Source organism: Quercus lobata, chromosome 1 (genome assembly GCF_001633185.2).
Source record: "Quercus lobata isolate SW786 chromosome 1, ValleyOak3.0 Primary Assembly, whole genome shotgun sequence".
Lineage (NCBI taxonomy): Eukaryota > Viridiplantae > Streptophyta > Magnoliopsida > Fagales > Fagaceae > Quercus > Quercus lobata.
In genome coordinates, this window is record NC_044904.1 from 16,000,570 (window position 1) to 16,012,131 (window position 11,562).

The 11,562-nt window shown below is 32.1% G+C and overlaps 2 protein-coding genes across 3 annotated transcripts; one reads left to right on the plus strand and one right to left on the minus strand.

Annotated features, from left to right (window-relative positions):
• The first annotated feature begins 97 nt into the window (after positions 1–97).
• On the plus strand, positions 98–4,107 carry LOC115980911 (ankyrin repeat-containing protein BDA1-like). Its single transcript, XM_031103110.1, has 2 exons — positions 98–742; positions 3,272–4,107. Exons 1-2 carry the CDS (start codon positions 170–172, stop codon positions 3,971–3,973), a joined length of 1,275 nt encoding a protein of 424 aa, XP_030958970.1. The 5' UTR covers positions 98–169; the 3' UTR covers positions 3,974–4,107.
• A 681-nt stretch (positions 4,108–4,788) lies between these two features.
• On the minus strand, positions 4,789–7,444 carry LOC115980922 (cysteine proteinase inhibitor-like). 2 transcript variants are annotated; one of them, XM_031103121.1, is made up of 3 exons: positions 7,150–7,444; positions 6,155–6,362; positions 4,789–4,992 (listed from the first exon to the last, which is right to left on the minus strand). In XM_031103121.1, exons 1-2 carry the CDS (start codon positions 7,252–7,254, stop codon positions 6,159–6,161), a joined length of 309 nt encoding a protein of 102 aa, XP_030958981.1. In that variant the 5' UTR covers positions 7,255–7,444; the 3' UTR covers positions 4,789–4,992; positions 6,155–6,158. The 2 variants fall into 2 exon arrangements, with proteins under 2 accessions (XP_030958981.1, XP_030958978.1); XM_031103118.1 differs by having other exon boundaries at positions 4,791–4,992; positions 6,159–6,362.
• Positions 7,445–11,562: the final 4,118 nt, after the last annotated feature.

The following is an 11,562-nucleotide window of genomic DNA, read 5'->3' on the forward strand; positions in this document are numbered from 1 at the left end:
CTTTGGAATTAATGGTTCATCCAAGGTCGTTTTCCTTTTGAAACTAGTATAGAAAATGGGAGCCACATCTCCTTTTACATAAAACCCATGTCAAATAGTCTCCCACTTCATAAAACAAGCACCACAAACACATAATCAAAGTTTTATCATTTATTCATTTCATTCTCCTATGGATCCACGATTGTCCATGGCTGCTCAACTTGGAGATGTCATCACCCTCAAAGCATTACTAGAAGAAGATCCACTAATCCTTGAAAAAGTTTCTCTAGCACCCTTTGCAGAGACTCCTTTGCATATTGCCACACTAGCCAGAAAAACCGAGTTTGTAAAAGAAATTTTAAGTCAAAAGCCTTCATTTGCTAGTGAGCTGAACCAAGATGGTTTTAGCCCCTTGCACATAGCTGCAGCCTCTGGTCAAGTTGAGATAGTGAGAGAATTGTTGAAACTCAGCCCTGATCTTAGCCTTGTCAAGGACAAAGGTGGTCGAACTCCTCTCCATTTTGCAGCCATTAGAGGAAGAGTTTTTGTCATTGACAAGTTGCTGTCTCACTGTCCACATGCTATTAGGTGTGTCACCTCTCGAGGCGAGACAGCTCTTCACCTGGCTGTGAAGAACAACCAATTTGAGGCGCTTAAGGCTTTGGTTGAAAAGCTTGACAATGATGATGATGAGATTTTAAACGCCAATGACAAAGAAGGCAACACAATCTTGCAGCTGGCTGTGACTAACAACCAACTCCAAGTAAGTTAATGATTACTCCACGACCATGTTAGCTTCATGTGCATTAGTTTATTAGAACTAGCGTTTGTCTTCTACCAACGATTTGTCGGGAATCACATTAGTTCGATTCTCTCCTCCATTCTAGGAAAACAGAATCCTTTTTATTTCGTGGTTAAAATTTTATTTAATTAGTTTTATGGTTTACAAAGTGGCACCTTATTTAATATTGCGTTTCATTAGCGTATCTCTGCAATATCTTAAAGGAATAGTTTAAATGAGGTTTCTAAAACCAATATTTTTTTTACCCTGAGAAAAAATTGATTTATTTAACTCAAGTTACTTAATATTCATTAGCTGTAAGATTCAGCAATCTTAAGTTGGCATAATTCTTACAATCCTTGATGATTTCTACTAATTTAAACACTAACATGAAAGGGTTTAGCTCAAAACATCAAAGGATGGCCATATAATGGTGTTTCACTAAAACATTCAGCTTTTTTAAAAGAAGTCCCTCATCTTATCATTTTGGACCTTTAAGTCACACTCTCTCATTTACTAGAGCTTCCAAGTCTTCAACTAACACTAACTACCAAAAGCCTCAACTAACAAATTAAGCAAAGACTCAACTATGCGTCAATGCCTGATCAACCAACCAAAGGACCTCTTTCCTTTTGGGCTTCCAGTCTCCGACTGTGTCCAACATGATCTGTTGCAGTATTACTACTTATTGATAATCACCATTAATGTCCCACCACGTCATCTTAAATAGATGATCATACATCGATGACTCTAGAGTTAGCATATTGATATTGATAGCTTCTCTCATTATCTTGTCACATCAGAAAAGTAATTATATATGAGGACCCCATAATTATAATTCATGCCTCAATAATTTAGCATAATAAATAAAGAAAAGAAAAGAATGAAAGAAAGAAAAAGCTCATTTATTTATTTGATAAATTGGAGCGTTACTATCTTCAATTCTTTGTGAATAGGTTTCAAAGGCATGGATCGAGCAAGTAAAGATGCACAAAAATATAAGATGAAATCTGGAAAACTTTATTTGTGATAAACATGATTATGATATACTAATTAATGATAATGTACAGTTCCATTATTAATCAGTTGTGATTTAATTCTCTATTTCTTTCCTGAATAACCTTTGTTCCAAAAAAAAAAGTAATTTGAAATATGAATAGCATGCAGTTTTGAGAATACTTAAAATACAAACATGTATCTTTGTTTTTTGGTATTAAGTAACAAAAAAAAATCATTCTGAAAAAAAAAAGAAAAAAGAAAAGGTAACAAACTACGTAAATTTAATAAAGACTAAAGTCACGAAACTTCCTAAGTTTACTTGGTGGTCTTCACATAGCTATCTAGACATTTTGGGGGTGGTCTTTCTTTTTTCTTCTTCTTCTTTTTCTATTTCCCTTCTTCTTCTTTTTTTTATCTTTTTTCTTTTTTGGATTTAAACGAAAGATGGTGGTCTTTCTTTCTTTCTTCTTTTTCTTCTCTTTTTTCTATTTAATTTTTTTTTTTAATTTTTTGTGTGTGTGGAGAGTGCGTTTGGCCCTCAGGCCTCAACATATACATATTAGTTAGCTCATGAAATAGTTTTCCCTGATATTAAATGAAAAGTAGGTTAGGCTCAAGCATTGATAATTGAACAAACTCGATCAGGACTCAGCCTATCTCATTATTATAATGATAATGATATTAATCTATTTTACAACACGAATTATCCTTCAATTTTTGGTTTCTTTCAAACTGTTTCCAAAGTATTATTATTGATTTTTTTAATATCTTTAATTAGTTTTTTAGAAAAATGTTATCTAAATTAACCATATTAGAATTGAAACTTCTAATTATCCTTCTGATGGAGGATAACTCCTGCTAGTGTATAGGGATATGATAGCTTAATCATAGCTTAAGCAATAGTATAATGCAATAGTAAACAATAAGATAAAGGAATATGATAGCTGCATTATTAACATGCAATATGGATCATGTCACATGAAATTGTTGGACTAGTTTGGCCATAAATTTTCTTGTCTGCCAAATAATTTGGAGCTTGAAACTGACATGCCTTGTATTTGCTGCACGACTAGCTAATATATGATTATGAAGCAATTCTACTGAAATGCATGTCTTATACATTTTACAACCTAGTGGTTATGTGTATTTACAAAATTTGACTCTACCATTTTTGCCACTCTTCTATCTTTTTTCTTCTTGCTTCTCTTTCCCTGCTTTTAACTAAAATACCCTGCTGAGTGCTGAGTTCAACCATGCCTCTTCATGGTCAACTAATTTTCACCTTAAGGAGGTTTGTGTTTCAATATCTAGCATAGACATAGCTTATTAAATGCTGAGGTGCCGTTAAAAATGATGATATTAGAGATATTATAAATTTTACCATACATACAGCAAAAAGTAATTAAGAAATTTATTTAACGTTAGTTTGTAAGTCTTTTGTAATAAACCAGTAGTAACTTCAACATTTTTATTAAAGATTATATGATTTTCTTGACAAACATTATTTGGCAGGTATTAGACTTACTAAGAACTCAAAGCAAGCTAGACAAGAAATTCATAGAGATTCTACCAGGGGAGCAATCTACAGTTGAGACTGATATCTTGCCTCAAGCTACTACTCAAGCTGGTAAATTTGACTTGACACAACCGCAACAGTCAGATCAATCTGCAGAAGATAGTTCCAATACCATTTGGGAGAGTGTACAGGAAATGGTACTAGTTGTGGCCAGTTTGATTGCAACAGTGACTTATGAAGCAGGACTGTCCCCTCCTCAAACTATTTGGAGGGATGACAAAAAACTAGACCCCAAATGCATCTTCCATCATTCAAATAGCGCAACAAATACATGTCCATCTGCAACATATTACCTATTCATGTCTTTCAACACTGCTGGGTTCTTTTCCTCTGTCTTCCTCATATTCTTTTATGGAAACAAAACTTATGTGAAAGTCTTACTACCAATTGCCCTAATCTCCATGATGATAACTTATATAACACTATCAGTCACCATGTTGCAAAATGGTCTCTCCTTGCTTATTGTATACTTGATAACTGTGGGCATTTTCGCTTATTGTGTCTTGGCAATTGAAGTAGTCAAAAAAATTGTTCAAAGTATCTATGGTTTTGCAGCAGAAAGAGTTGGTCATATATCGACATTAGCTCGAAGAAAGTGGAAGCCATCTTCTGCAGATGTCTCCAAAGAAGAAGCTTGACCAGCTAGGTCCCATGATCATCTTGTGAATTTTAAGTCTCCTAAGGACCCTAATGTACTCCACCTTGTTTATTTGATTTTTTTTTTTTTTTTTGGGTTAAATATTTGTAAACATTTCAGGAAAGCCTACTTTAAATATATATATATATATATATATATTTTTTTTTTTTTTAAGAGTATCTAGTATATTTATTTGTAAACATTTTACAATTTGTGTTGAGACTACCACGCCTAGTAGTATTTTCTATTTCAAATTATATTGTTCTTAAGTGCTCTTTAAAGATTCCAATTGCTCTGCAAATATTTCAAAGTGTTATTGTTTTTTAAATGTGCCCTACAAAGATTTCAAGTGCATTAAACATCACTCGCGTGAATGACCAGAAATCATGGTGGAAGCAGGCATGTTTAAGATATCAAATGTAGAAGAACGCTTTGAATACATAAATCAGCTTCTTTTTAATAATTCAGTTTTTTTTTCTTTCTTTCTTTCTATCCCAAATAATGTATCTTTCTCCGAGGATTGAAAGCAATAAGTTATCTCTTTTTCTCCTGAAGTTGTTGGAATTATTTGTAATAATTTATTGGCTGCAATTGAAAAGGTCTTATCAATATCCATTTATCCAATATCTAGGCATAAGTAACAATCCATTCTATAATTTCTTTTATTTAATTACCTCTTGTGAAAAAATGATTCCAAAAACAAAGGAATTAATTGTTTAGTACGCAATAAGATAAGTTATAACAATAGGGGAAGAGGGATTTGAATCATAGGTGTTTGTTGGAAATATCAAAAAGTGTCAATTGAGCTTTAAGGCATTTGATAATACGAAAGTACACATTTTAAAATTCATAGCTATATTGTCACAATGAAAGATGAATACACCAGCTCCTGAGTTATAATAGAAGGCTGAGAAACCAATTCAGATTAATTTACATTTTATTTCAATAAAAACACGCCTTCGATGTTTTAATATACTTCTTAACTTGGAGCATTGCAAGATCCATCCAATCTTCAGTCACCTGAATATACAACGAAAGTATTATTAGTGAGATAGATTGAGCTACACCAGAACCATATACTACTTAATCCGAGATATTAACATAATAAGTTTGTACAGAAGTACCGACAGATCAATAAGTACACCATTGTTGCTATATAGATTAATCTTAAAAGAACTATATTTTAATTTACAAAGCTAAATAAATCTGAAATGACAATATATAGCTGTGAGAAAAGAGTTTAAATAACAATAGTTATAAGGAATAATACGGGAGGGGGTGCTAACTGCTAACTATGATATTGAAGCAATGTGCATCTCTGCACCACACAACACACAACACACAATGATACAATCAAAATTGATGAGCACGTTGCCCACCTTTTTTGGGAGTATGTTTCTTACCTACGAAAAAGAGAAAAGAGCAATGCCAATACAGAGCAGTGATACCATTTTACTTGAAACTAAACAAGTAACTAAAGTAAACTCTAATGCCAGTTACCAGCAAAAGCATATTCTAACAAGCATTCGAAATGGCAAGAGACTCAGAGTACGACCAATGGGGGCTGCTATTTAATCCAATTATAGAGTCGATCATGTCCTAAATTTTATCAAAGGTAATTCATGTTTTCAGTTAATACATATATTATTATAATCATCAATTCCAACGCTCTATACAGAGTTTGGGGTTCCACTAAAACACTATATAAGAGGGTTGTTAGTATATGCCATTGATAGATAAATGAATGTAATACTTATCCAAAAACAAAAAGATAAATGAATGTAAGCGTCTATAAGATGCTATGGTCTCAAAGCTCCTCAAATTTGGTAGGAAACTAATGGTGGGTCCACAGAGGGCAGTCATTCAAATAACAATTCCTTCTCAACAGTATTCAAACCCCAATTCAATTCTGCATGAATGAAACGTGATGCAACAAAAACACAACTTAACTTTTCACATAATCCCAATTCCCTTTTTCTTTTCTTTTTCTTTTTTTGTGTTTCCATTCAAATAAGCTGATGTAATGTCAGTTAAGTAAAATCTGAAAAGGAAATAATAGAAATATATCTAGATACACATAATTGAAATCCACAAAAGGATAACACATATTTATAGCATTATAAATCCTCAAGAAAATGATACCACAAATTGAATCAGGACCACTGTGTTCTGAAACGAATACCTACTTAAGCACTATGGTGTGTAGGGGCATCACCAATGAGCTTAAATTCCTGCACCTCCTTGAAGTTCAACCATGCCTTCTCCCAAATCTTGGCTTCATAAATTTTTTTCTTCCCGCCATCCTCCACCTCCAACGTTAGAATGTATATTGTTCCAGAAACCACCTGCTGTTTCGCATTCACCACCTTCTTAAACTGCAGCAGTGTATTCTACACACAGCATAACATAATTAGACAAATGAACATTTAAACAAATATTAATCCCACCACCAAAATTTCAGCAAAACCAATCATTCATCTATGCACATTAGTATATATATACATATATGGCCAAAGAGTTTCTTTTTTGTGCAAGTCGGAATGTCAAATTAAATCCCATTGAACTGATTAAACCCCCACACATAATTGAGATGCATATAACTTTTAAGGTCGTGAAAAATTAACTCATTCCCATATTCTCAAATGGAAATTTCACTAACAAACAAAAACAAAAATAACAAGCCTTAGCATCCATTCAGCAACAGCTTATTTTGCTGAAACTAAAAACTTTTTGCCGAAAGTACGAATAAAAAAAATTTAAAACCTGACTTTTGGAACAATAGGACTCTCTTAACAATACAATGGAACCCACTTTAAGAGTAAAAATAAACTAAAAAGTAAAATATGCTAACTTTTTTTTCAAATCCCAAATAACCAACCTTAATCTCAAAATTTTGGGTCACATGTATTCATTTCCTCCGTTCCATTCTATTTAAAATCATATTCACTCCTTAATTTCATCATTAGTCCTCTTTTATTACTTGTACTAATGAATTAATTGGAAATTTCACAAACAATTGTAAAAAATCACCAATAAACGACAGACGATCTAGAATAAAATTCCCCATGTTTGTTTATTTTCGGTATAAATTGCCAAACAAAAAAAGAAAAAAAAAAAAAGCATACTATGAAAGATGATAACAACGTTAAAACATAAGAGTGATATAGATAAGAGTACCTCTTTCTTGTTGTGGTCGTCGACAGCAAAACGAGCGAGGTCGTCGATCTGCAAGCTGTTCTCATGTCCCTTAACATCTGACACTCCTCCAGGTAGTGCTGCCATTTTTCTCTTTCGATAAACAAACAACCAAACACTCTTGTAAATATTCTTCTTTTTTTTAAGCTTCGATTCGATTTGTGTATCTATCAGTGTTTGTGTATAGGCTTTAAATAGGGGGAAAGAAAAAAAAAAAAAAAAAAGAGGCTCTCGTTTTTCTTTTTTCTTTTTTTACTTTACTTTATTTTATTATATTATATTCCAAATAGAGATTTACAAATCGCAGGCAATTACAGATATTTAACGCGTTTGATGAAATCGTGTACGACCGACACTTCTCTTCTTCTTCTTCTTCTTATCGCTACGTGACGTGGCAAACTATGATTTGTTAGGAGATGGTGGTCAACGTTGATTATTATAGTAGTAGTGTAGGAGTTACGTACGGCATTATTCCTACGAGTTGTTCCTAATTCCTATCCTTAATGCCTAAGAATTGGAAAAGTCAAAACCAGAAGCCCATAGACGTGGATCAATTTGCCAAATATTATTGCTGTTTGAACCGCAGCCAACAGGATTGGGTGGAGGCGCAGGACAGCAACGTAAAATACTATACACCAAAGATTTTTATTTTTTATTTTTTTGGGTGTCGATTTGGTCCTCTTTTTAAACCACAGTTTTTAGTATTTAAACAATAATAACACTTCTAACATGTATTTCTGTAATACTTAAATATGTATTTCTACAATACTAAAAACTAAACAACAATATTTAAACACTACTACCAAATGAACCCTTAGTTATTAAATTTGCTAGTGTTGGAGGTCTAATAATCAGGCCACCAAAACCAACAACAAAAACCATTTTAACTCATAAGTTGAATCCCCACTTATACCAAAAATCAATTGGTGTATTAATCTAAGAATAAAGAGCTATTATTAGGAGCGGTAGTGGCAACGTCACGTTGAGGGCAGGATATTCCCAAGAACACCCTAACCCGAAAATAAATTTTTTTATATATATAATAATGAATTTTTTTTTATTTGTTTACCCTTTAAAAAAAAAAAAAAAGAACACCCTCAAGCAAAATCAAGAACACCCTCAAATAAATAAATATTATTTTTTTCTACTTTCAAGCAAAAAAAAAAAAAAAAAAAAAAAAAGTAACAAAGCAAGCCCACTGCCTAAAGCCCAACATCAATCCTGAACAATAGATGGGAAAGCAAACCCAATCTAAAGAAATAAAAAATAAAAAATAAAAAAAACAACAACAACATATGGCAAGTCCAACAGATGGTAGCAAACCCACGGGTCACAGATTCTCAAAAAAAAAAAAAAAAAAAAAAAAAAAAAAAAAAAAAAAAAACCAAAACCCAACCTAAAGACAGATGGTAGCAAACCTAACCACGGATGGTAGCAAAAATTGAAATAAAAAACGGAGAAACAGAGCTCATTGCCTCCACCTCAAACTCGAGCAACAGAGCTCATGCCAGTTAGATCGGAGATCGGTCATCGCCTTAGCCTTGCCAGTCGGATCGGAGAACAGAATAGCACAAATCGGATCGGAGATTCCTTTCTTGCCAGTTGCCTCGACATGCTGCCCAGCCCGATGACGCCGCCCCTCAGCCTCAACCTCCCTGCTCCCTCAACCTTAAGGTATTTCATCTTTACTTTACACTTTTCTTCTCTTTGACTCTCTCTTTTTCTCTAATGGGTTTACTCTCTACTCTCTTACTTCTCTCTGTCTCTTTCTCTCTTTTATCTGAAGACTGAAACTATGAAAGTGAAATGAGAGTCTCTCTCTTTTTAAGACTAAAGACTTAATCTGATTGGCTGATTCTCTTTTCTTTCTTTTTTTTCTTTCTTTTTTTGGTGAAATTGCTTAGCTTTATTTTTATTTTTATTTTTTTGATACTGGCTTGCTTGGCTTTATTGAACTGTAATTGCTTAGCTTTATTGTAACTTTATTAATATTTGTGATTGGCTGATTCTCTTTTTTGTCTTTCAGTGTATTGTCTATTGTGATTGGTGATTGTGAATTTTTGATTGGCTCTTATGATTGGGGCTTGTCTGTTGAGTGGGGGGAGGGGTGAATGGGGCATGGGATCGGGTGGGAAGTAAAGGCACGAAAGGCAGGCAGTGGAGAATGCACATGGGGTGTGTGCTAATAGTTAGTAAAGAAAAATAATGAAGCAACTAATAAATAATAATTAATAATTTAATTAACTAATACATTATAAAAGATAAACAAATTAAATTATGTTAGGCTAAACAACAATTAAAAAATTTATAATTAATGAAACAACAATATAACAAATTATAGTTTATAAAAGACAAACAAATTAATGAAACAACTAAATAACAATAATTAATAATTTTATTAATATTTCAAATAAACTTATAGTTTATTGTATAAGTAACTTTGTTCATTTCTTTTCTTTTCATTTTTTTTCCTTTTGAGGTTTTTCGGTGTACAGAATGCAAATTTGTTTTGGTTTTAAGAACATTTTTTTTTAAGCACACTTCATGCCGGCCAAATTTTGAATTTCGGCCGGTATTTCCCGAAACAACCGAAATGACCCGAAATTTTTTCAAAGTAGAATAGGAACTCCCTGGACAAAATTCCTAGAGCCGCCACTAAGGAGCGGAAGTCATAGGTTGAAACTCTCCCTAAAAAAAAAAAAAAAAACATTACAAGAGAATATCAGTTGCCTAATAGCACATACCTTACAAAAGAAAATAAATGTTGTCTACAAAATTTTCATAACACTTTCATAATAAATTCTAAGTGGTAAGTTGTTATTTTATTTTTAGTTGTTATTGGTATGTAAAAATGTAATGTTAATAGTAAGTTCAAATTATAACTATTAACAATTTACCACGTAGAATAGATTTGTTGTAAAAAAGTTGTACAAATATTATGGATCGCAAAAGAAAAAACATATATAGTTTTTTTTTTTATGAGTAAAATGTAGTTAATGCTACTTTTTTTTTTTTTTTTTGCAAGTAGTTGGTGCAGTATATTAAGTTTTTTAATTAAACTCAATACATAATTTTATTGAATTAATTATCTTTATCTTTAGTCTTTATAAATGATAATATTAATTTTTTGTGTTTTAGTATTCAATGTAGTTAGATGTTTAAATTTAATTGGAGATTCTAAGATATTATACCTAAGTTTTGTCATTTTTCTTATTAAATGATATTATAAAAGTGGCAATGTATATTATTTTTACTAAGACCAAAATAAAAAATGACAATGTATAGGACATGTATAAAATACTACTATAGATGAACCAACCAACTAAAAAAATTACATTATGAAAATTTGAACTTGATATATGCAAAACATTATAACAGCATGACAAGGTACATTATGAAAAAAAAAAGAATTCCACAAATGTGCCAACTAACAAAAGGTATAATATATTATTATTTAACCCAAGTTTGCCTTTATATAATCTGTTTATTTGTTTAGACCCCTTAAAATAGATTGTTTAACCTAATATATTAGCCAAGTGTTCACTTAGGTTAGTAATGAGATCTAGGTAAAACAGTAATAAATCATATCATGCACAACGAAAAAGAAAATAACACACAGATATGATCACTCAGGAAAACCAATGAAATGAACAGTCTTAAGGTAAAAACCTAGGGGGAGTTTGACCTAACTATCCTTAATGTAAATAAATCCACTATAAAGAATTGAAGTTTACAAAAGATTTAACCCTATATCTATTGCTACCACTAGTAGAACTTACTGACACGACCAAGTGTGAGCCTCAACTCCATGGACTCTTTTCTCTTGGATTTGCAGTACACAAGTTCCCACACTCATGACTTTAAGATCTCACTCAAAGGTTTAGATCATCAGTTGTTGATCTTGTATTAGCAACTAAATTCTACCAGCACTTGATTGTAGATCTTGTTCCAGTTTACACTTGGAGAGTTAGAAGGTTACAGAACCTCTCAAATCTCACAAGAATAACTCACAAGTCTTCTAAGAGTTTTCAAAACGTAATTAGGTTTTGCTTTTATACTTAGGAGTGTTGGACTAAAATCCTAAACATTTTAGTGGGCTTGAGCCTGATTTAAATTCTGCAGAAACTAATTAATTGCAATGTTCGATCGGTCAAGCTTTACTGAATTTGAACTCTTCTTTCTATTGCTTGAATGTCCTTAGAACTTGATTTGTACCACCTTGAGTAATGTCTAACACCTAATCTAGATAGTTTTTGTTCTCGGTTTGCCAACATAAATAAAATAGGAATCTAAACATTTAATTCTAAATCTTTAGAACCTAATATAATTGATGATAGGGAAAAATAATGTTCACTAAGGAAATTGATTGTTTCAACTAAATTTTTTTTTTGGGGG

Excerpts from the sequence above, each read along its gene's own strand:
- LOC115980911 (XM_031103110.1), top strand. The coding sequence starts at position 170 with ATGGATCCACGATTGTCCATGGCTGCTCAACTTGGAGATGTCATCACC. Across the intron at positions 743-3,271 it reads TGACTAACAACCAACTCCAA|GTATTAGACTTACTAAGAAC; the intron begins GTAAGTTAATGA and ends ATTATTTGGCAG.
- LOC115980922 (XM_031103121.1), bottom strand. The coding sequence starts at position 7,254 with ATGGCAGCACTACCTGGAGGAGTGTCAGATGTTAAGGGACATGAGAAC. Across the intron at positions 6,363-7,149 it reads ACGACCACAACAAGAAAGAG|AATACACTGCTGCAGTTTAA; the intron begins GTACTCTTATCT and ends TGCTGTGTGTAG.